Genomic DNA, 23680 nt, shown 5'->3' on the forward strand with positions numbered 1-23680 from the left:
TCTGCTGTAAGACTCTTGATCAGAGAATTCATTAAGTTGGAAGAAATCCTCAACCCTCTTTAATTCATGGTGGCTTTCCAGTTTTTAATGGATGAAAAAACATAGTAAAAATGCAGATTGATTTTTTTTTTTTTCCCTCCCACTTTTCATATGACACTGAAGATTTGGTTGCCATTGTAGAATTAACCTGACGGACAGAAATAGGGTGATACCAGGTTGCAGTTGAGATAAATGTATTTATGGTATATGTGCCTAGAATGGCACAAAAATTCTGTTCTAGAAATTTCTGGACTAAGTGCAATAACTGTATTAATCTAGTTGTCATTCCTAAACTAGTTACTGGTCAGCTATTAAATCCTAGACACATGGAAACTTACTGTTGTGAAGCTTTCATGCTTTTGTAGACTTACCTTGTGAGTCTGTCTCTCAGGTCATGAGGGATTTTGTTGACTTCTCTGCAGAGGTTTTTTAACTACTGTGTGACCTTATTTAAAAGGGTGAGGAAGTGTAATAATATTTGAAAAACAGAGATCTCAACCACAATAACATCACAAGGCCAACTTCTGGTTCTGAAAAGAGCCTTGAGACAGAGGGGTGACTATTTAATGGGAACAAACTATGATGAAGCACTCTTTACCTGGTGAAGTACCTGCATCTTGATTTGGCACTCAAGTCTGTCTGAGATGGTGGAATTGTCATCTGGGCTTTGCATTAAACGAGGAGAGTCCTCGCACTGTTCTGGATGTGTTATACTTCTGCAGTGCTGTTAATTTCTAATAAACCACAAGGTGAAAAGACAGAGTTTGAATTTAAAGGGGCTTCAACTACTTCTTTGTTCAAAAAGAAATAAAGAAAAAAAGCTGAATACTTCACAATTAGAGCAACAGTTTTCCAAGTGAATGGCGTTAGCTAGGTGTTAAGCAAAGTGACACTCCACGAAGGCAGTAAGAAGGGAAGGCATTTCTGCATTTTTGAGGAAAATGTGACTTTTTGGGGTACTGCCAGTTTTTAATGAGAACCAGAATACTAGACTCTGCATAGGCCATTATTTACAATGGTCTTTGTGGCAGGCACTTTGGAGAATAATGTGAATGCAAACGTAACTTCCTCACAAAGTTCTGAGAAACATATTATAACTCAGCCAGAAGAGGTTTAGTGAGATTATTCCATTTCTTGATATGGCAGAGCTCCAGGCAAATGTGTGAAGGGGGGGAAGCTTTAGCACCATCTGGAATCCACAAAAGCCTTCACTGCTGGCTGCCACCTTGAAACACTTACTGATAGAGAGATTTTACTAAACCTGTTAAGCGCTTTCTTAGTTTATTAAGCTTTTTCCGCGGTATAAAGTCTAACAAGGTGTCCAAGGATCAGTGAAATAGTAGAATGTCTTTCAAGTGGAATTGTGTAGTGAAGTCATCTTCTAAATGCAGAGAGCTGCAAAGGGGGTAAATTGTAAACATTTCTCAAATATCATGCGCTACATCACAGTCAACTGAGTTTGCAAAATTGCTTGTGGTAAGAGACCGAGTACTCCTTTAAGAAATTTTGCCTTCATTTCTTTATTGTAGATTCTGACTTGGTTCTCATTGTTACACACTTTGGCTTGTTTATACCTAGTATTTATTTTTTTTCTTAAGACAAAAAACACAGAATTTAACTCCTGTCAGTGAATAAAAAAAAAACAAAACAAAATACCACCAACAAAAAAAGGGCTTTCCAAAAAGTGTGTGTGTGTTCCTGCTGCTTATCAAGATTTCCATTTAACGTTCTTCCATAGCTGGAATATGTGCTGCCAGTGCCAGATGGCACAGTTTCTTAGAGAAGAACTAGCTCTTGCTTAGTAGTAATGCAGACAAACAATACCAAATTAGCATAAGCAAATGTCAGTGAGTTAACATAAAGCCTGTGTTATTTCTGTCTTTTCTTCTTTTCCTAGGCCATGGGTGTTGAGAGTGACCAGGAGATTGTACAGATGATTGGCACAGAGGAACATGTGATGGCTGCATTTGCTCCTAGCCTGGAAGAATGCCAAAAAGCTCAGATTTTTACACAGATGCAGGTGTGTCTTTTCACATGGCCAGAGGCCATAACAATCTAGACAGTGGGTATTGACCACTTTGCTGTGTCAGCAATGGACATACACTTTGTGTTTTAAGGTTTGTTTTGGGGGGTTATTTTAAGCTGAGGCTTTTTAAAGGGTCCGGACTTGTCAAACGTGAGACTTCGCTCTCATTACCAAACTGGAGAAGGAAAAAATCAGAGTCAAGAAATGCTTTGTTTTCAGAAGCCCAGAGTTGTGTTTTAATGGCATAACCCTGTATATAACAAGTAGCAATGTCCATAATATTAGGGGGGTTTGTTGAAGACATTTTTAAAAAAGGAATTGCATGCCCCATTTGGCAGAAGCCCGTTGATGTGGCTATGACCATTTCATCATGAGTAGATGTTCTATTCTAGTCACTTGTATGAAGCCTACAACAGTAGCCACCCTCTGTCCTGCTAAAGACTCAGCAGAATTCTCTTAGCTCATGTACTTTTTTTAGTTATCCAGAACATAAGCCATTTTGCTGGGAGCAAATGGCAGTATATTAATCTGCTGGAAGCAGCTTTTGGAGGTTAATCTTATTTCTGCTATTTCATTGTAAACTTTGTCAAATCATTCCATGTGTCATGTTTAGTGTTTTAAAGTGAACATCTTCCTGGTTTTCATCTTTGGGGGCTTTTGAGGGTTCCAATTAGCTTGAAGAGCTCCTAATTTAGAGGCAGGTGAGAAAAATGGTGAGCTGGAGCAACACAGAGGAATGCGAAGCATTCAGGAAGGTAGAAAAACAGAAATACAGAAGTTACTGTGCTAAGAAATGTCAAATGAATGGAGAGATAGTTCTTTGTGGAAGAAGGTAACAGATGGAAAGGATAATCTGTCATTTACTGGAGAGAGTGATTCTTTCACGTAGCTTCATGGCTTATCCTGTGTGGACTTGGATAGTTTCTTGACTCATCTGACTAGGAATTCTGCAGATTGATTGACAACTGGTAGGAGAGGAAGAATCCATTGCAAGGCACTCCTGGAGACAGACATGGATGCCACACAGTAGCTTTTGGGGATATTAAACAGTGAGTGCCACCTCATGGTTTAATATCTGAATGAAATTTAGCCAAGTGCACAAAAGAACTGAAGGTGAAAAGTCTAATTAAATAAACTAGGTATCTTTGGAATTTATAGAATCCTTTTTTCCTATATCTCTGCCATATCCCTTCTTTTAATACTATAGTAATCATGGATTTTCACCCCTTTCCATTCCAAATGCTATCAACCTGTGATAAATATATTGTATATTTAGTCAATTGTGTCAATTTTCAAAAATTTTTTTCTTCGTATCACTTACACCTTTGTTATTTTGCAGTTTGTTTGGAGTTTGTATCATCCATAGCTGGTGAATGGCACTGGATGAGGAGTACACACGTAACTCCATGTGTGTGTATATTTGTCTAGGTTACAGTTCTGATATTAACTCAGGTTAATTCCCCCCTTCGCAGGCATTAAAGTACATTGGAAACAAAGTACGAAGGCAAAGGATGTGGGGAGGCCCAAAGAAAACAAAGATGGAAGAAGCCCGAGAGCTGCTGGCATCAACCATTCTGACCCATGTTCTTGTATGTAACGTTCTGGGGGTTTTATAAACTGGAGTAAGCTTGTAGGGTTATTTATGGTGCGAGCTTTGTTGGCAGGGAAAAATGTCTTTGATGGCTTTGTAGCTGAGATAAAGTAAATCATCCTCAAAATAAAGGGGAAGACTTGGATTGAGTCAAAAGAAATCTTTTTGAGATGCTGTATCATTGAACTAATTAAACTATGCATTTTTTTTCTGCATAGCCAGGCAGTATCAGGTGTTAATTCAGGACTTTCATCTCATGACCTATACCTTTATTCTGATTTACTTCCATTTGCTATCTGTTTCAAAGTCACTAATGTGTATTTTTTGCATTTTTAAAGAAAGTAAAGCGCTCAAATCCCTTTTGTAACTCCTCCATCAGCCCAGATTAACAGTGATTTAAATGGATGTGTTCATCTGAATAAGAACTAAGGAGATGATCCTGAAACATTTGTTTTGGTTTTGTTTGGTTTTTCTGGATTTTTTTGTTTACAGGTGAAAGAATTCAATTTTCGTGCCAAGTGCATATACACAGCAGTGATGGTACGCAGAGTAATTTTGGCTCAAGGAGAAAATAAGGTAGATGACAGAGACTACTACGGAAATAAACGTTTGGAACTGGCAGGGCAGGTGAGTTTTTACTTCAGAACGAAGTGTTTTGGGGTTTTGTTACTGTCTCCTTTTAAAAGATGCAGAATAAGGTGTATCCCTGTCTTTTCAGTTGAAGTGTTTTCCCTCTCATTTTATTTTTGTTGGCTTTTCTGTGTTGACTCATAGATCTGCTTCCATGATTGAGACTAATACATTATATCCTCACTTCTATATTGTCTCTTTACACCAGATAAAAGGACGGAGCAGTACAAATGTAGCATCAGTGATATAACACTGTTATTGTCAGGAAGGCAGTGGTAAGAGCCATCCTCCAGTGTTCCCCTCTAAGCGACTGGGTAAGGGAATAAACTGGGACAAAGGAGGTGCCTGCATGTCAGGTCCAGGCTGTCCCATTGTGGAGAACCCAGCTTGTGTAGCAGATCACAGAACAGCCACTCAAGCCTCCTGTAATTTGGTGCCCATAAGATCGTTCGTTCGTTGTCAGCTGCCTCTCTGGCCTCTAGCATAGCATGAATTAACAAAATGAGTGGCTCAAAGTTAACTTGAGCGACTAATGAAAGTGGATTTTGTGGGCTTCTCTGCTTGCAGAATTTTGGCACTGGAGGCAGCAGCAGTAACAAAAAGCTGTAAAGGAGGGAACGGTTTGAGGTGTCTGGCTGGCACAGTTCTTTTGCAGACAGGGTGGCAGTTCAGAGCTGTTGGCCGAACTGCATTCTCCTAATGCAATGGGAATTTGCCTGCCAGGTGAAGGAACTGCTTAGCTAATATGGCATGGGTTTTCCTTGCCACATGTGCTTATTTGCTTAAACAGTTTATATTAGGCTTGGACTTTGCTGTGCTCAGTACTAACCTAAGTTGGAGTTTCAGTAGTTGGTATCACCTCTGGTTATTGATCATGCATCAGAAATTCAGACAAATACACAAAATGCACTGGATTGCAGAAACTGCATCTCTGCTGCCCACAGAAACTGGGATTTCTGTTGCAGCACATATAACAATATCTGCTCCTTTTTGTTCCTGTCCAGTGGAAATTCTGATTTTATTGTACTTTTTAAGAAGTGTGCTTCCATATCGTCTCATACTCCTCCTTTCCACCCAGCCCTGCCCTCCATGCACATGTGAACACACACACACACACACAAACACACACACAGAGACAGCAATCATTTTAAAGTAAAAACCACATGCTTTGCTTCCTAGTTTTCTGAAGAAATAAGGGTGACACTCGAACACATTCAGAGCACAAATACAAGGGAATAAAACCTCCTAATTTGTTAGGATAAGAAAATTCTTTCTTCAAATTAATATGTTCACTGTTCATCAAATTTTTACTCTTGCTGAGGCAGAATATATCTCTTAAAGTGTAAGGAGTAGTAAGTGGGCATTAGTGCAACATTCTAATGGGATAAATATTTTACGCTGTAATGGGTTTATTTGGTTTCTGCAGTAATGTTGCTGTAGGTTTGTATGTTTGTAATCAGCAAAATTAGTTGTTGCTTTGTCATCAGATTGTTCTTATTTAACTGGATTGAAGGAGTAGTTTGTTTTTTCATAATACTTTCAGAGGCAGAAAGTTGAACAGGTAAAGAGTTTCCTACAAGCTGTAAGAAAAAGGCCTCTGCTCACACAGATGTTAACAACCAAAGTTGGTTTAAATTATGTGGGAAAAGGTTTTAAATGCAGAGGATCATCATAACAAAGCCAATGCATATTTTTTCTACATCAAGGAGAACTATGCACAGGGGTTGTAACAATTGATTAAGAGTAGTTCTTTCTCTCTTGTGGTATTTTAAATGTTCATTTCAAGCTGAATGATTGAATTCCCCTCTGCCAGCTTACTGGTGAAATAGTAATTTTGTTGGATTGCAGACTAAACAGTGTAGAGATCTTTTTTGCCAGTTTCTGGATGTTTGTGTTTAGCTAAAGTTCGTGTGGATAAAATGGTTGGTGGTGGTTTGGTTTTGGTTTGGTTTTTTTTAATGCCAGCATGTTCCTGGAATAAAAATGCTGTTGATTTAAAATTTGAATAAATAAAAAAAAAAAGAAAATATTCCCATGTGAGGAGAAAAACATAGCGGTCTAAACAGTGTAAAGACATAAATGACATTGTCTTTATAAAAATGTGTGAAAACAATAGCTGCTAATTTCACACCCCATGGGACAAGAGAGTACGAAATGTGCTTTAGCTTTAGATAACAGAGTTGTATCCACTAGCCAAGCTGGTTTACAGAGCTTTCTCTTAGTCTGTCTGCCACTAGAGGCTCAGTAGGCCAGGTGCCAGCTGAGGTGTTAGCAAAACCTACCGATTTCAGGCTTAATCTTTTCACCTACCTTTTCTCTTCCCTTAATGTGTTCATTATTTGCTAAGCATTGCTCTGTTCTTTGTCCTCATTTTTTTTTGTTTCTAATGCAGCTTGCTTTGTATGGGTGAGATATGGAACACCACCAAAATCCGGCACCCTGGAAAGCAAGGGATTTCTACCCTGTGACAAAAGAATACCGCCTTGACTTCAGAGATTGCCTAATCCCAGCTGTTCTGATAATATAATTAAGGCTGCCTAATGTCTTTAATTTTGCAACCAGTTTGTGTGAAAGGGAGAATTTGGCACTCTAAAGGCTTAGACACTAAATAGCAATCTCAAGGCGCCTAATTAGAATTCTCTGACATTAAGCTAATTGCTGAAACTGTATTTCAGCAGCTTAACTTCTTTATTAATTTTTCTTAGGATTTTCAATGAAAATCAATTGATGAGCTGTCAGTATTTTTTTCCCTTAAATATAATTTGCTCTTTAGTGCTCCTCTCTGAAGCAGGCTGAAAGGCCCTGGACTAACTATGAAATCCATTGAATATTATCAGTGGCATTCCATCCTTTCTCTTTAATCTCTTGCTCTTGACCTAAATAATGTGGTTATTGTGAGATTCTTCTTTGCCAAATAGTCAGAGCTCTTAGAGAGGCTGAGTGAAATTAGCAAAGTATGAGGCTTTCCAGGCTGGCAAATAGTAACAAGTTGGTGTACTTGGGATGTAACTGACTTTATTAGTTAGAGAAGAGGAAGGGTGGTGTGCCTTTATAATCCCCATGGCATATGGAATTATGAGATTCTTGCAGTTTTTGATGAAGAAATCAAATATGAAAATGTGTTCTGGGTGATTTTTTAAAAGTGTTTAGTTAAATGTTTCAATCCTGCTCAAACCTGCTGAGATCAAATGTTTACTGTAGTTAATTTCAAAAGAGTTAGTTCTTATTTAATGTGACTATCAGCCATCTTAAAACTAACTACACATTTCTTCCTCTTACTTTTTCCCTACTTTTGAAATTCTTCCCCCAGAATCTTATTTTTGGCATCCCCAGTGGGTTCTCCTTCTTGATACAATGCTTCATAAAAGTTGCTTTTATTTCTGGTGGAAATCTAATTTAAATTAACTGTGACATCGCAGGTGACTTGCGGGTGACTGGATTTCTTTTGGCAGTGGTGAGAGAGTATCATTTTGTAACTGTTAATGGTATTACAAACATCAGAAAGGGAGAGAAGGTCTACAGCATCTTCCTCTCATGCCAAGGTCGGGTCTAAAAACCTGTCTGTCCAGAGTGGAAATAGGATTCCACTTTTGCCAAGGGTTAGCATGCAGTGTGTGTTGTCACCAGCTTTACAGTATCATTTGCCAAATGCTTTGGTCAGCCCAGCTGGAGAACATAGGTAAAATAAAGCAAATAAAAGTTAGTGGCCCGTTCCAGGGACAGAGGAATGAGTGTGGTTTACTTTCCAGTTTCCAGAAGGTAAGGAAAGGTGGGGACTGTGTCTCATGAAGACAGTTAAAATTCAGATTAATTCTGCATATACAAAAATTATATGGTACAAAAGACTCCAGAATGTCTTAGCTTGTGATGGATGTAGGGCTTGTTCAGCCCTACAATGCTTTGTGCACTGGGAACTACCATTTCTGGCACTGGTAGCAGCTGCATTTTTGGTTCTTCTGACACTTGGAGCTGTTTTAGACTCAAGTCCCAGGACAGGACTGCCAGGCTTTACTGTTCACAGTGCTTGCTTGCAAAGCTAATCATTGTGAACACTTAAAATGTATCATGTGGTACAGATTTCAGTGTTTTGGAAAGCTATTAGTGTTTCAAGGAGAGGCTGAGCAAACTGCAGAAGCAAAGCAGATTGGAGAGTGAAAAAAGTCAGATCACAGACTTTGGTAGCCTTTTCTTTTTATGGCTGTTTCAAGAACTAGAAGTAATTAATATACATATTCAGGAAATAATATTGTTTAAATGCAGCACTTTTGAATGGTTCTGTTGCTGGGTTCATTTTGGGTTGTTTGGTTGGTTTTTTTCCCTATTCAGCTGAGTTATGCAGCTTTGTTGCTTGAACTGTAGACTTTGGGTTGTTGGTTTGGTTTTTTTAAGGGAGAGATGTGAAGAATATTGCACTTTCTAGACAGTAGCAGTTCTAGAAAACAGTGACAGATGTTGAACCAGCTGAACTTTTCTGTGGGTGTAATTGGTTTTCCATAGATTGGCAGAAAGCAGCAGGATAAAAGTCTGTATGAGTAAGGAAGCTCCCTGTGAAACCTGAGATATGTATTAGAGTAAAAACCATTCTTGCCTCCAAATCTTGTGTGTAATTCAGGGTTGTACATTTAGGGTATTAAATCTTTAAAAGAGTTTGTAACTCTTTTAGGAAGAAGTAAATCAGATGGGTTGTAATGTAGCAGATTAGGGAACATAGTTGGATAGCGTAGAGACATACGGCTGTGCTAAAATATTGTGAAGGAAGGACTAAAGCAAACCAAAAAGGGGTAAGTGCATAAACTTAGACCAATCTTCTTAATTTCTGTTATAAGTTCTCTAATATTGTACTTTAACAAGGCAAAAAACTTGGGATAAAAAATAATCATTTGTGAAACAGAAAAGTTACATTTTAACTGACAAGGCATATAAAGGTAGGAATATTAAACACATCTCCCCTCTCTTTCCCCATTTCCTAGACTTGAAGAAGTATAATTCTTCCCTTAACTGTTTTGTATTTCCAGCTTCTTTCTCTTCTGTTTGAAGATTTGTTCAAAAAATTTAACTCTGAGCTGAAAAAGATTGCTGACCAGGTCATCCCCAAGCAGCGTGCGGCTCAGTTTGATGTTGTGAAGCACATGCGACAGGACCAGATCACCAACGGCATGGTCAATGCCATCTCCACAGTAAGTATTTGTGTTCTCATTCTAGTATGCAAAGCTTTTCCACAATAGTGAATGATGGAAATGGGAACATTTATTTTTGATGAATCTTCCGGGTTTCATTTGAAAAGCAAATCTGTTTTGTGTTTTTTTATCGATTAAAACGTCAAATCTCTTGTCGTGGGCAGGGTGTTTGGAATTCACTGAAGAATCAATAATCATCAAGCATCTTTTATTTCAAACTGATGTTTTAGTTTTTGAGAAGGAATGGTAAAAACAGGCAAATTTAGAATAGTGGTTATGGTTGTATTTATCCAACTGTCTGTCTTCTAGGTTCTGCTTGACTATGTGGTTTTTTATTATCTGGATTTAGCTGGGGTCAGGTTACATCATTTGTACAAAAGATTTTTGAAAAACAGCAGGAAAACATCATGAACAGGAGGAAAAAAAACCCCCTCAACCTCAATTCTAAGCTCTTTGAGGGCAGTGCCTTTTTATTCTGAAGTTGGTGGAATGAACAAATTTTCAGCATAGTTAGTTACAAGTTAGTACTTCTCTGTTAATGATGCTGATCTATTTAACAGGGAAATCTGCTGCATGCTGTAATATTAAAAAACCCCTGATAATTACCCTTTAAATATTTGTCTTGGTTGGATTTTAGCCTGTTTCTGCCTTCTGCTGGAACAGATACTTTCATTCATGCCGGTGGACAAGAACAATAATAGCTTCTAAGTTTGTCTTTCACCTCAGGCATCTGCAAGAGCAGTTTGTGAGATTGCTCCTGAAATCCAGCTAGTAGCTTGTAAAAGACTTTGAAATGCATGATTTTTAAAAGAAATTAGATTAGACCTAAGTATTTTAGCAGCTGGTAAAAATTGTGGAACTTAATTTTTAATCTTTGGTGCTCTTAAGAGGGCTTTTCTGCCTAGCGTGAAACTGAGGTTTTTCTTTGGTTCTTGTAAACAAATTAATTCCACATATTGTATCCAAAACCACCAATAGTCTGTAACTTACAAATCCCAGTGTTAAAGCCTTATCACTGTTTAATTTTATGAGTGCCCCAAATGTAGTTAAATCTCTACAGTGCATGTAACCAAAACAATTGACAGATTTGTTTCTCTAAATGCTAGTGCTTTCTTCTAGCTTGTGCCAGTTTTTCCATTTGGACTGACAGAGATAAATCTGCAAATATTCAGACCATATTCAGTAAAGTCTTCGTTCTTCCTCTGTCTTTGGACTTTTTTTTAGTGCCACATAAGCAGTTAAACACCATCTGCTCTTGAGCATTGAAAAATAATTTCTCAGGAACAATGCCCAGTGCGTACTATTCAAGAGATTAAGCAAATACCATAAAAATCATTCTTGGAAATGACAATCTCCAATCTCACCAGAATGATAGTCTCAAAGAGCATGAAATAACTGAGCAGATTCATAATTACACCAGTAGCATGCAAAAGAATTCATAGCCCTACTGCATCAGCTGTACAATGGTGCTCAGTGATATTTGGTACAGGTCCTCTTCTTACCCTGGAAAACACCAGAAGAGAGGGTAGGGCAGGCAGCAGTGCCACAGGCCTGATGGACATTTCAGCATCTGAAGAATCACTTGATGCCACTGAGGGGGCAACTTCCCATTCTTAAGAGTTCTTAATAGGATGGTCTTGTTTGGGGGTGGGCTCACAACTGCCTTGGCCCCATTTTGGTTTTCTTTTTTGTGGACAACTTTTGAAGGATCCAGTATGTCCCTTCCAAAGCACAAAGAATATTTTGTATTACTTCTTCAGGCAGCATTTTTACCTCCCTTTTTTCCCCAGTCTTTTTGATTTTAGACTCTTCTGGGCAGCAAAGAGGAAACCACATACTAATTTAGCCTACAGATGCAATACTTGCTAGCTTGAAGAAAAACTACTGATTTATTGTATTCTTCCACTTACGTTCTCGTAACTTCTAGTCTTTAAAGAATGAAATGGTCAGTGAGTGAACCCTTCCCAAGGATGTTAAGCAAATGAACAGGATACTTTTTCTTTTGACTGACTTGCCATTGGTCATTATGTCTTCCCACTTGCTATTACAAATTTGAGACTATTTGATAGTCTCTCCAGTGGAAGGAAATAACAAAATCCAAAAAAAACCAAATTGTATGGGTGGTGTTTTCTTCCTGTTGATCACTAAGTGGGATTGTGCTGTTAAAAGTGTAAATAAAAAAGCCAAGGAAATCACCCTTTAAAAGGATTTTGGAGTAGTACAGCAAGTGAGCTTCAAATTATTTGTTAGTATTGGTGAGCTGAGTTTCTCAAAAAGGCTGCAAGAATTAGCAGAAGGCAATCGTTGGGAAAATGTTATCTTTGTACTGACCAGTAACGTGGTGCCTGGGGTAAATAGTATTTCAGACAGAAATTTACTGTATCCACTGACTCAGGTGCTGAGAACTGGATATGGAGTAAATGTCATGAAGGCAAAAACTGCAGCACCAAATTTCAAGATTTCAGTAGAGATTATTAAATCTGCTTGGCATGGAAACATATTTGTGTCCTAGAACATGGTCTGAGCTCCTCTGGTCTCCTAATTAAAACCCCAAGTGACAGTGCCTGTGACAGTCCTGGAACACAATACCTCTGAATGTGCATGGATCTTGCATTTCATACTTCGTGTTATCCAAAGAGAAGTTGGGTAGACCTACTCCTCCCACACACACAATCTTCTGTGAGAAGACACTTCAGTGAGTCTTTTTCCTCTGGATTCTAAAAACAAAAGGCTTCAAGAAAGAACAGAGGGCTTTGATGTCAGACTTCTGCAGCATAAATGTCTGTGTTTCCTACAAAAGCAACAAATCATGGAAAAGACAAAGATCGTGGATCTATTGTAAAAGTGTTACATCACTCAAAAGACCTTTTTTCTTTTTTAAATACTCAAAATCTATAAAACAAAACCAGAAAACCATTTAATGTAGCTAAATTTGAGTATTGATTTCTCTGTGAGGGACAGATGAAAAAGGATATTTGTGTGATTGAGTATGTAATAGCAAAAGTATCCTCTCATCTGAAAGAGCAGACCTTTTGTTTCAACTTCTCTTTAATACTTAATACAGATATGCTGTACTAAACTAGGAGTTTATATGCAGATAGGTATTAGAAACATGGTTTATATAAATGGGCAACATTTGTCTTGCAAAGCTCCTCAGATATCATTCTGTCTAGGTACTGGAAAAAGTCAAGACAAGGACAAACTGCATAAATTCTTTTGAAACGTTAATTTTATTCTACAGGGAAATTGGTCTCTAAAGAGATTCAAGATGGACCGCCAAGGCGTGACACAAGTCTTGTCCCGCTTGTCTTACATATCTGCTCTGGGAATGATGACCAGGATCTCTTCTCAGTTCGAAAAGACCAGGAAAGTGAGTGGTCCTCGATCGCTGCAGCCATCTCAGTGGGGGATGCTCTGCCCTTCTGACACTCCTGAGGGAGAGGTGAGGAATTTCTGTTTTGGTTTCTGTGTTTCTTGTCCTGAGGAATGGAGACACTGTTTAATTTGAAGCAGGTGGTCCTCCATCAGAGGAATAATTCTGATGAGGAGGTTTCTGGAGAGGCTGTCCTCAGCCTGATAACACAACTTGTGTGTCTTCTGACATCCTACCTGTTTACATCCTGGTCCTCTTTACTATATTGCCTTTATTCTCCTGCATGGACTCTCTGGAAACAGTTCTGAAGTCATTTGGCTATATGAGAATGACATGAGGGCCCCCATTTTTGCAGTGGAACTACTTGCTCTCTTTTGATGAGAGCAGCAAGAGAGGAGTCCTAAACCCCTCTCCCTTCGTTCTGTAATAAACATTCTGTTTTGAAGTTGCAGCATCAACCTGCAATGTTTCTGGAAACATGTATTTCTTTAGCCATTATCTTGAGGAAGAAAACCATCTTTGTATGTATTTCAACCAAAGAATTTATTCTGACAGTCTTCTTTTGGTTTGCTTTGCTTTCCTTTTTTTTCTCAATAGAAGATACTTGGGGGGAACTCTGAGCTTTATGGATAAATCAATATGAAGTAGTCTCATTAAGCAGCTGATATAAAATTGCACTGTATAAGATAGTTTTTCATTGAAAAATGTTAATGTTTGTGTTAGAACATACAGGATACCTGGCAAATTGATAAATAGACTGATCTTGTATTTCCATTATGTTGCTGAGTAATTGAAGAGAGAAATATAGGGTTATACCTGGCTGGTTAACTTAAAATCTACTTCAGTGCCTGTGTTTTTATTAGTTTGTAAGTGCTAAAGCATTACATTTTAGTGTGATATAGAAAATTCTACTTTTGTCCCCTCCAGATTTTTAGGGTAATTAATTTGTTTAATTTCTTTCACTTTAAATTTCATCATCTTTTTGTTTTTGTCAGTCATAAGTACAGTTTGGGGAGGAAAATGTACATAGGAAGAGAAAGGATAAAATATGTGGGTTTTGTATTTGTTTTTTTTCCTAGGCCTGTGGTTTGGTTAAAAACCTGGCCCTCATGACTCATATTACTACGGATATGGAAGATGGCCCAATTATTAAATTAGCCAGTAATCTTGGAGTTGAAGATGTCAACTTGCTCTGTGGTGAAGAACTTTCATACCCAAATGTGTTCCTGGTTTTCCTTAATGGTATGTTACTTTTCAGCAGTCCTGACTGATTTGTTGCTGATGGAGAGTTAGGCTTCAGAAACCCTCCATCAGTTCTTGGAGCACAGTCAACTGCAGATGCTGCTTTCCACGTGCAAATCATTTCCTCTGTAAATATTTTGATAGGGTTGGGCAAAGTAGACAGGCCAGATGATGACACTTAGTTGCATGAAGTTGTGTCTTCAGAACTCTGAGTGCAGATGTGTGTAGCTGGGAAATTGAAGCTTTCTCCAATTTCAGCCCTGTTTTTAAGCTCACTTGCATAAATAGACACAAAAATATGTACAGTGAACTACAGGGGTTTTTTTTTGGTTTTTCAGATATTGGCCAAAGGAGGTGCCGTTAGTAAAGTACTTTTAAAAGAAAATAACTGTTAAATTTGTAATAAATTTACAAATTCAGATCTTCATTTACAGGAAGTATTTAGTTTTTTGTAATCTTTATATGTTTTTATATGTATTCGTGCACTTTAAAGTGCCTTAAAAACAGAAAGGAAACATCAAAACATCAATTGGTTACAAAGTTTAGCAGTGCTAGTTTCTTTAAAATTACGTTTGAAGGGGCATCTTGCTTTGTGCATGATTAGAAAAATTAGACCTGGGAAAACAAGCCTTTCTTCTTTGTTATAAAGGGATGATTTGGCACACGTGCTTTGCATCTGCACATTCATGTTCGTTTTACAACTGATCTTACAGTGTTACTAAAACAACAGGTACTATGGTATCAGATTTCAAAATACTGACATTTTTAAAACTACAATTGTGATTTCAAAATAGCCTTTTGTCAGCAGCATCCACTTCCAGGGACTAGTGTGTAACGTCTGTCACCACAGAGAAGTTCTCCGTTTACCCTTGAAATAAACCTCAGTTGTTCTTCAACCCTGCCTTTTCCCAGTAACATAAAAGCAACACTTGACCAAGCTGCATTCCTTTGCTCTGCTTTTCTGTAGCAGTATGTTAAAGATAAGGTTCAGTGAAACCACATGCACTCTCTTCTGTCTTTTTTTATGGTCCAGAGGGGAGTGCAGAGCCAAAATATTGGACTCTTCCTTCACAAGCTCAGTGCAGTACAGAACAAGATAGTATGTTCCCAAATGTAGATGAATTAGTACTAAGTGAGGCAAGCCAAGTTACTGTTCAATCCACTGGTTTGTGGGTTTAATCCATAAAAAATTCTAACTTGTGGATAGCTGACTTGATCCTGATTTGAACTTTCGACCTAAGAAGGCAGATGATCGGTTAAGTACAAATTGTTTCTGTTGTCTTACAAGCTCACCCTTTGTCTTCTTTAAAGTTTGTAAAATGTGATCACAGTTATTTGTTTTATATATTAAGATTACTTTAGTCAGATGACTCTTTAAATTACTTTTACTCTCTTGTTTGTTCATTGTGCATCAGAATACTTACGTGTGAGCTGAAGTGCCCTGCTAAGATAGCTGAGTTGAGCTAAGTACCTGAAAGAGAAATTCCGGTGCTGTTGTGAGTGATTGCATATATCAAAATATCAGGACTTTCTAAAATTTCTGACAAGGCAGCAGAGCAGTTCCTTGGTCTGTTCTTGCAAACCTTGAATCCATTTCAGTGTAGGTGAAATTGCAGACTTCAGAGTTGTTAACTTTGCACCGACTGATGAATGGGCACCGAAGCAGAAGCATACTTGAAGAAAGCTGAAGATGCACATCATTTGGTTTCTCAAGCTGTTTGGAAGCATGCAGGTTGATGACTTGTGAAATTCTGACAATTCTGAATTGAGAGGAAAAAAGAGCCAATTCTTACTCATGTTAGAGAAGGGAAATTTTACAACAACTCATTATTTGCAAGAAGCAGGAAGTACTTCTGTGCATGTTACACATGACCAGAATTTGTAAACAGAGTTTTGGATGTGCAAAGGATGCACCAGGTGTTTCTTCTCTCTCTGAACAGGTAACATCCTTGGTGTCATACGTGATCACCAGAAATTAGTCAACACCTTTCGGATAATGCGTCGAGCGGGTTATATCAACGAATTTGTTTCCATCTCTACAAATCTGTCTGACAGATGTGTCTACATCTCCTCTGATGGAGGGAGATTGTGCAGGTAAAGTTCTCATCAGAATTACCTCACTACTGAACTGGTTATAAACACTGCTCTATGCGCTGTAAATACACTGGGCTAAGACTTTCACAAGAACAGATTGAAGCAAATTCAGTAAGACTTGAGCATCTCTTTGCTCCTTAAATTGCCCTGATTCAAAACAGACAGAGGCTGGAAGAAGCAGAACAGGTTAATGAATATATGCATATTTTAGCATTGCCTGGCTGTGTGCGTATTCTGTGTGTACTTCAACAAAGCAGCTGTCACCACTACTGGTGGCATTCCACTTTATTAATTAAATGAATCTCAGAGCATGTTGAAAGCAGTTTGAGGCATGTCAGAGGCTCCAAAATACTAAATGTACAAACTATCAATTAGTCACACCTGGTCAAGACATCCAGAGTAGGGGCATATTCAGTGGCAGAGAAATTACTTTTCCAGTCAGGGCTAATATATGTCATTTGGGAGATGGCAGTAAAGCTTCCAATTTTTAAAATAAAAGCAAGGGGAATCATGTGGATTTGCAAGGCTTTACCGAGTTTGCTTTGTGGCACCCCTCACCCTGCAATTGTTCAGATATCCCTATCAACCATTTAGAAGTGCTTATTAGTCTTCTAACAGTTATTTAGACTTCAGAGGGGACTCCACAAGTATCTTGTAGCTATTTGCTGCTCTTTATAAAAGCAACTTGTCCAAATAGCAACAGCCCTTGACATTGCCTTCTTGCATGCCATCCTTTGTGCCAGTGTTTTTGTGTGGTAGGGAAGCCTTCAGAGATCCATGTGCTGTTGAAATTTATGGATTCATCAGAGATCCCCCATAGTAAATGCCTGTACTTTACATCATGTAGGCAATGACAGAATGCAACCTTGCATGTGGACACTTGAGCACAAACTGTTCACTTGCTGTTCTATAAAATCCCTGCAATAACCATGGTACTAAATGCTATTCGTAGCTTCGTAGGTTGGGAAATCTCACATCTTTTAAAGCCATCATCAAAATCTATAGGTGAAACTTAGAAAATTTTAAAGATTTAAAGGGGAATAAAATGGCTTTCACGTCAAAATTTAAGGCTCGATTTTCTGATACACTTTTAAAGTTATATCAAACTAAGGTCTGAATAGTTACTGATTGTATTTATGTGGATTTATCAGTTAAAGGTTGATAAATTTTTTAAATAGTTTATAGAATAGGTTGTGCATAGTCAGGGTTCTTACTGTAAGTATAAATTAAGTTACCTGCCTATGTATTTGCTATGGTAATCCCTTTTTTTTTTTCTTCTTTTTTTATTTTTTTTATTTCAAGTATAAATTAAGTTACCTGCCTAAGTATTTGCTATGGTAATCCCTTTTTTTTTTCTTCTTTTTTTATTTTTTTTATTTCAGGCCTTACATAATTGTCAAGAAGCAAAAACCTGCAGTTACAAATAAGCATATGGAAGAACTGGCTCAGGGATACAGGTACACAATTCCAGCAGACCATATTCGTCTTCACCAAGTAAATACTGTGTGGAGATAGGTCAGTCAGTCAGTATTTCACAGTCTTGGGGTTAGCTAATTAGGGAATTCTGCTCTCCTATATAAATTCATCATCTCTGTACTGGAGATTTTCTGTTTAAAGTCAAATTAAGGCCAGTGGTCTTATTTTGTTACTGCTGTGAGATTTGGTAGGTACACAGAATAAATACATCTTACAGCCTCATCTTTCTGCAGGTGGAAGGTTTGAGGTAGTATCATCCTTCTCCCGACTGAAAAACACCTCACAGGAGTATCAACTTGATTGCCCTAAATTAGGCACATTCCGAGTTTTTGGAAGTCCTTGCGAATTCTTAGTTTGTGTATTTTAAGAAAACCACACTTAGAGAAAGGCATTTAAATTTAGCCTAACTAAATTTCAAAAAACCATCATAAAAAAATCTCTCATCATGATTATCCCTATATTTGCCTACATTTACAGTGATGATGAGTACATATGGGAAGATTTTATTGAGTTGTTCAAGTAAGTAACATTCACCTGTCAGACTGTGAAGCAGTGAATGGGCAACAGGATTAATTTAAAAAATACATTTTTCTTCAATATGTAATGTGCACAGAACTATACATGTAGAAGTATTTATTTGGTTTAACTTTACATATTACATTCCTTTAATATATGTACTAAGTATTTTATGCTTGCAAAAATATGAGACAGTACTTCTAGTGTAATTTTTAATTTATCTGTAGGAATTTTGAAGACTTCTTGCATGAGGGCCTCGTCGAATATTTGGATGTGAATGAAGAAAATGACTGTAACATTGCACTGTATGAAAATACAATCAATAAGTAAGTACACATTCAGTAACTGGTACTGGAAAAACTTTCATAGGGTAACTCTCAGAAATGCAAACATATAAATAATGTTACTGTTTCCACATGTACACACTGCTCCCTTGCTAGTGGTTGAAACTACTCCAGATGAAAGCTAAAGAAAGAAAGAAATCTGTCTGCACACATCCTAAATTATCCATGGCAAGTTACAAAAAATGGTTTAGGTTTTGGGAGATCTATTCCTGTTACTTACTCTCAAAAATATTAAATACTTAAAGGTATATTATTTCTTTCTCTGAATGTGGCGCTTTTTTTTTTGTTCATTGGACTGCTCATCATAAGTAATTTTATCCAGTAGGTATCCAGAAGGCAAATGGTTCCACATGTTATTTGATTATGTTAGCATATCAAGGTTGTTGTTTGGAAATTTCTCTTCTGGCTGTAGAGGGACCCTAGACACCCACTTTACAATAAGTGAAGTGCTGGAATGAGACCTTTCCTTTGACTTTTGGATGTAAAATAGGCCCTGATAAAAATATCTGCATCATTCTGTGTATTCTTTACCACATGTCTTAAGATCATTTTTGGTATGTGATTTTAATTCAGAAAGGTTTCCAGATCTGTTATGTTTTCCACATATCTGAAGGACCTGCTTCTTTTTTTTTTTCCACTCCTGTTTTCTGACTGTGGTTAAAGAGCCCACATTAAAGGAAGGATTCTTTTAAAATTTTAATTCCTCCTATCTTTTTAATGATTTTTAATGTTTCTCTGATAATATCCTGTAAACTGCAGGCTGCATATGAAATGCTAGAAATTATCTCCATGAAATGTTTGATCAGTAGATTTATGCAGAAATTTCTTTTTCTAAATAATCTGTCCTGGTCAAGTACACCTGGAAGCTAATAGAAATACATCATTGATTTCAGTGGAGCTAGATGAGACCTTCAATTATCTTTAACCTTTGCTAAATGTAATGCATTAACTCTGCTAATTAAATTGCATTGCTCCTACCCAGGCTTTTGAAGACTTCATCACTTTAAGAAATTACTCTTGCATGCTCTTGACTGAGTTCTGTATACATGAGCAAAGGAGAGTGCACACAATTGCTGTCATTTGTGCCAAAATAAATAACTTCCACAAAGCACCAGAGCTGAAAGTTTAAGTTACAGGACAACTGACTCAGCTAGGAAGGTTAATGGGAGTGCATCATATGAAATCACTGTTTAGTCCAAAAGAGGAGGAGAAAGTGAAGTTCCAGTAGACCAGTGTGAGGAAATGACTCCACAACAACTGCCAGGAAGCTCAGAAGATTCTTACATTGTCCATCAATTGTTTTGAGTTTGGCTTCAGTGCTAACAGTGCCCTAAGTATCTGAGGTTGCATCGTATGAGCACATTGCTCCTTATGTTTGGTAATGATATTCCCTACATCCTTAACAGTTGAGTTGTGTACCCCCTTTCCCTGGATGATCATCTTGTGTTTTAAATGGTGTGACCATGTTGGTACAACTTGTTCTGGTAGTGCAACTGATACAACCCACTATTGTAAATATCCCACTAACACTCCTGCTTTTGTAATATAGGCTTCTTTTAGCTACAGTATCCTCTCTTTATTCTTCCAATCCAATTAGAGGGGTTTTCTTGGAAGTATTTGACTCTTGATGCATTCAGTTTCTTCTTTACACATTTGTAACTCTGCTTTTCAAACTTTTCAAGCTGCCTTTCTTTCTTGGGCCTTGTTCCAGCAGTGGCATTTTTGACCTGCAGAAATTGAACTGCCCTGTAAAGTTTGAAGGTCTCCCACTAGCACTGTGGAATACTTCATGTGCTAGTAGGATCTGTGTAGGTTGCATCGTCTTTGGTTGAAATAGGATTGACCTCACTGGAAGAAGACTTGTGTTGAGTACCCTGTATGCAGATGTATATCTGGTTCCATGCACTTGTACCCACTGAAGAAATTTGCAAACTTCACTATCAGTAAGTCTCAAGCCTCTGGTTTTACTGTCTGAAAAGTGTCAGCAGTTCTGTTAAGTTCTGCAAAATGGGGGAGCAGTCTCTGCTTCAAGTTTGCTACTTGTTCTTGAGACCATTCTGCAATTACTTGACTGCAATTTGGGTTCTCCCATAAGTATTTTCTTAAGACAGGCTTTAGTTAACATCGCAGCTTTTTGTCAAGTGGAGAAAAATAGTGGCTGTCCTCTGGCCAGCAGGTGATTTTTAGGTTGCTCAGGTGTACTTGTGATTTATAAAGATTTCTAGGACTGATAGATAGCTTTGTTGGCATACTCCTTAGGATTTCCAGATCTATTTTTTTTCAGCTTTCAGATTTCATTATTCTTCCAGTAGTACATATGTTGTTTGTCCAAGTTCCTGCTGGCACTTGTCTTCAGTCTGTATGTGCTTGTGGGTAATTCCTTAGCCTTTGTGAGCTTACTGTGCTTAGCTGTCTTTTGACTGTTGCCATAATAAAGACTTTTGAGTCACTTCTTTGGCAAGGTCCTAAAGTTTAGTAATCAAAGTAATTTATTTAAATAATTAAAAGAAAGTCTTCCAAAAGACTTCCAAGAGAAGTCAAACATTAAAGATGGGATTTTCAGAATGCATTGGGTTTAGATGACTGGGAGAAGCAATGTATGCATAAACCCAAGCTCTCTGTAATAAATCCAGGACATAAAAGACAGGCTTTGAATAGGTTTAGTTATAATCATCTGTATTTCATAATTCCCCGCTTCCTAATTACTTATCTTGATTTAAATTCGTGTCTGCTCCAACCAAGCATTATTGTACACTTCATCGTTAGTTATTAATCTCTCCACTTGCATCCCAATGCATGCTATGGTCTGTCTTTATTGAGCAGGACTTTCTCTTCTGAAGCTCATGCCAGGTAGAACAAATTGTCTCTCTGTCTTACTCGTTTTCCCTGTCTTTTTACTTCTCATCGATACTGTCTTTTAATAACATAATCACTTCCAAAATATTTGCAGAGCTTTTCAAGTAGTGTTATATTATGTCATGTAGCCATGGCACTGGATCTGGTTTGGAGACAGATGTTTTCTCTTTAACTGATATAACTGACCTTGGAAAACTAAAACAGTTTTTTTAATACCTGAATCTGTTGTGCTCTTCCTTCTTCCATCTCCCCAGTGGATTTCTGGATCTCTGAGATTAGTAATTTGATGCAGAGGGCTCTCATTACATGAGAAGACATTCCTTAAGGCATTTTGGGTCTTACTGTATAAACTGATGTTTTATTGTCTTACTCAGCTCCCTCAGGTTGTTGTTATCTGGAGGCTTTTCCTCCATTGTGGAATTTCATAAATCCTGATTTATTTCTCCTTCATTTCTTTTCATGTGGAAACACTTAAAGCCAAAAGAAAGTTGTTGGGTTTTTGTAATAAAAATAAAAATCCTGTAGTGAATCCATGTTTTGAGGTCCTACTGACTTACATTCTCCTGAACAGAATTGAATTTGAAGTGTTATGAGATATTGCTGACTTAAATAAATTCTACAGATCTTGTTTGTTCACAAGCCTGCCATAATTGGTACTATTTCTTTTAAGAGATACAACCCATTTGGAGATTGAGCCTTTCACACTTCTGGGTGTGTGTGCTGGGCTGATTCCATATCCTCACCACAACCAGTCCCCAAGAAACACTTACCAGTGTGCCATGGGGAAACAAGCCATGGGTAAGACTTCATTTTTTATTCTTCTTTGAAATGTTATGTAGTTTTTGAAGCTGTGTAGCAAAAGTGACAAACAGAAAATCTTTCTTTCCTGGTTCACAGAAAAAACTTTGCTAGGAAAAGTGAAAGACCACTTCCCTGGCTTTGAGACAAAAAGAATTTACCTCTGGAAGTTGAAAAACTTAATGTGAAAAAAGTACCTGTGAGGTTTACTTCATGAAGACCATATCTGCAGATCTTAACACTTAAAAGAAAATTTTAATAAACTGGGACACTTTTGCTTTTTCTGTTGGGTTTTGTTGGAAATCATCCTGACTTTCAAGTTTTCAGCATATCTGCAGGATTGGCAGAGTGGGGATTTTTTTCTCTTTATGCTGCAATGTGCTGTGTGTTTCCAGACAAAAAAGAGTTAAAAAGTGTTCTCACAAAGAGAGACAGAGCACAGATTGAGGAGCATTTCCTTGACTGGTTGAGTAAGTGTCCTAAAAATAAATGTATCAGTAGTTAGCATTGATATCAGAGAACGAGAAGAATCAAGTGTGAAAGAGAGTGGTTACTTATTTGAACACTTTCTGCAGCCATAGTTTAGATTTTGGGCTTTTGCTGTTTTGCATGAAGAGGCTGAGTAATGGCTCAGCAAAGTGACTGAAACAAAACTAATTTTCTGATCACTTACTATTTCATTTGACAGTGTCATATCTGGTCATTAAAACCCAACTGTTTTGTAAATTTGCTGTTGGGGGTAATTGACAGCAGTTAAGTTCTAATCCTTTCTTTAATACTCAGCTAAACCAGTATTAAAGTGTCCAAGCCTATGGCCTGTGATCAAGGCAGAGTGAGTCCCAAGGAGAGCCTGAGCAGTCGTACATCAATTCAGACAGCTGCATTCAGACTGGTGCTCTACATGCCAGTTTCATGCCTTGAATTGATGGCTTCCTTGCAAGTTGGGAGCTACAGTAGCACAACTCTGTGTCATGAAGAAACTGCCACTTCAGTTAGGTTTACTAAAGCATTTATTTTGTGCTGTGTGCTCAAAGCTGAAACACTGCACCTTTTGTGAGACTTCTCCAGCAGAATTAATAGCAAAGTAACTGCCTTATGCTGAACTGTCATGTTGAGCACATGAAAATGGCAGAAAGTAGCAAGATGCATGTCCTCTATTTAATTTTTTTTTTAAAGGGTGGGTGGGTGGAAAGAGGAGCAATGCAATCTTTTTCCTTACAGTTCTCCCCCATCCCATTATCTTTCCCCCACCCCTGAGTCTCTATTTTATGACTATTAGTCTCAGAAGGTTTGGTTAGTTACCACACACAGTTAAGCAGGATCAGTGTGTACAGAAAGCCAATTCAGTATCTGTGGAGTTCTTTTGTAGTTTTCTGTGTGAAGGTTTTTTTCCCGTTTTGTTTTGAGTGTCATTTGCAATTCATTGTCTGTGTTTTCTGAGGTTGGTGTATTCAGCTGCTTTGACCCTAGGTCTTGCACATTTAGCTGCTTGGATACAATCCTCTGACGTTCCTGCTG

At 37.8% G+C, this 23680-nt stretch overlaps 1 protein-coding gene across 2 annotated transcripts in view; it reads left to right on the forward strand.

Moving 5' to 3' along the window:
• The window catches only part of POLR3B (RNA polymerase III subunit B), a 74540-nt gene that overhangs the window by 14784 nt on the left and 36076 nt on the right, over nucleotides 1-23680 (forward strand). For both annotated transcript variants that reach the window (XM_008636384.2, XM_017738002.1), the window contains 10 exons: nucleotides 1937-2059; nucleotides 3538-3654; nucleotides 4149-4283; nucleotides 9302-9463; nucleotides 12705-12905; nucleotides 13916-14078; nucleotides 16019-16172; nucleotides 17555-17629; nucleotides 18392-18490; nucleotides 22035-22162. In XM_008636384.2, coding sequence (XP_008634606.2) covers nucleotides 1937-2059; nucleotides 3538-3654; nucleotides 4149-4283; nucleotides 9302-9463; nucleotides 12705-12905; nucleotides 13916-14078; nucleotides 16019-16172; nucleotides 17555-17629; nucleotides 18392-18490; nucleotides 22035-22162 — 1357 coding nt within the window. The remainder of the gene's footprint in view (nucleotides 1-1936; nucleotides 2060-3537; nucleotides 3655-4148; nucleotides 4284-9301; nucleotides 9464-12704; nucleotides 12906-13915; nucleotides 14079-16018; nucleotides 16173-17554; nucleotides 17630-18391; nucleotides 18491-22034; nucleotides 22163-23680) is intronic.

The sequence above is a fragment of the Corvus brachyrhynchos genome, unplaced genomic scaffold (genome assembly GCF_000691975.1).
Source record: "Corvus brachyrhynchos isolate BGI_N302 unplaced genomic scaffold, ASM69197v1 scaffold56, whole genome shotgun sequence".
Taxonomy (NCBI): Eukaryota; Metazoa; Chordata; class Aves; order Passeriformes; family Corvidae; genus Corvus; species Corvus brachyrhynchos.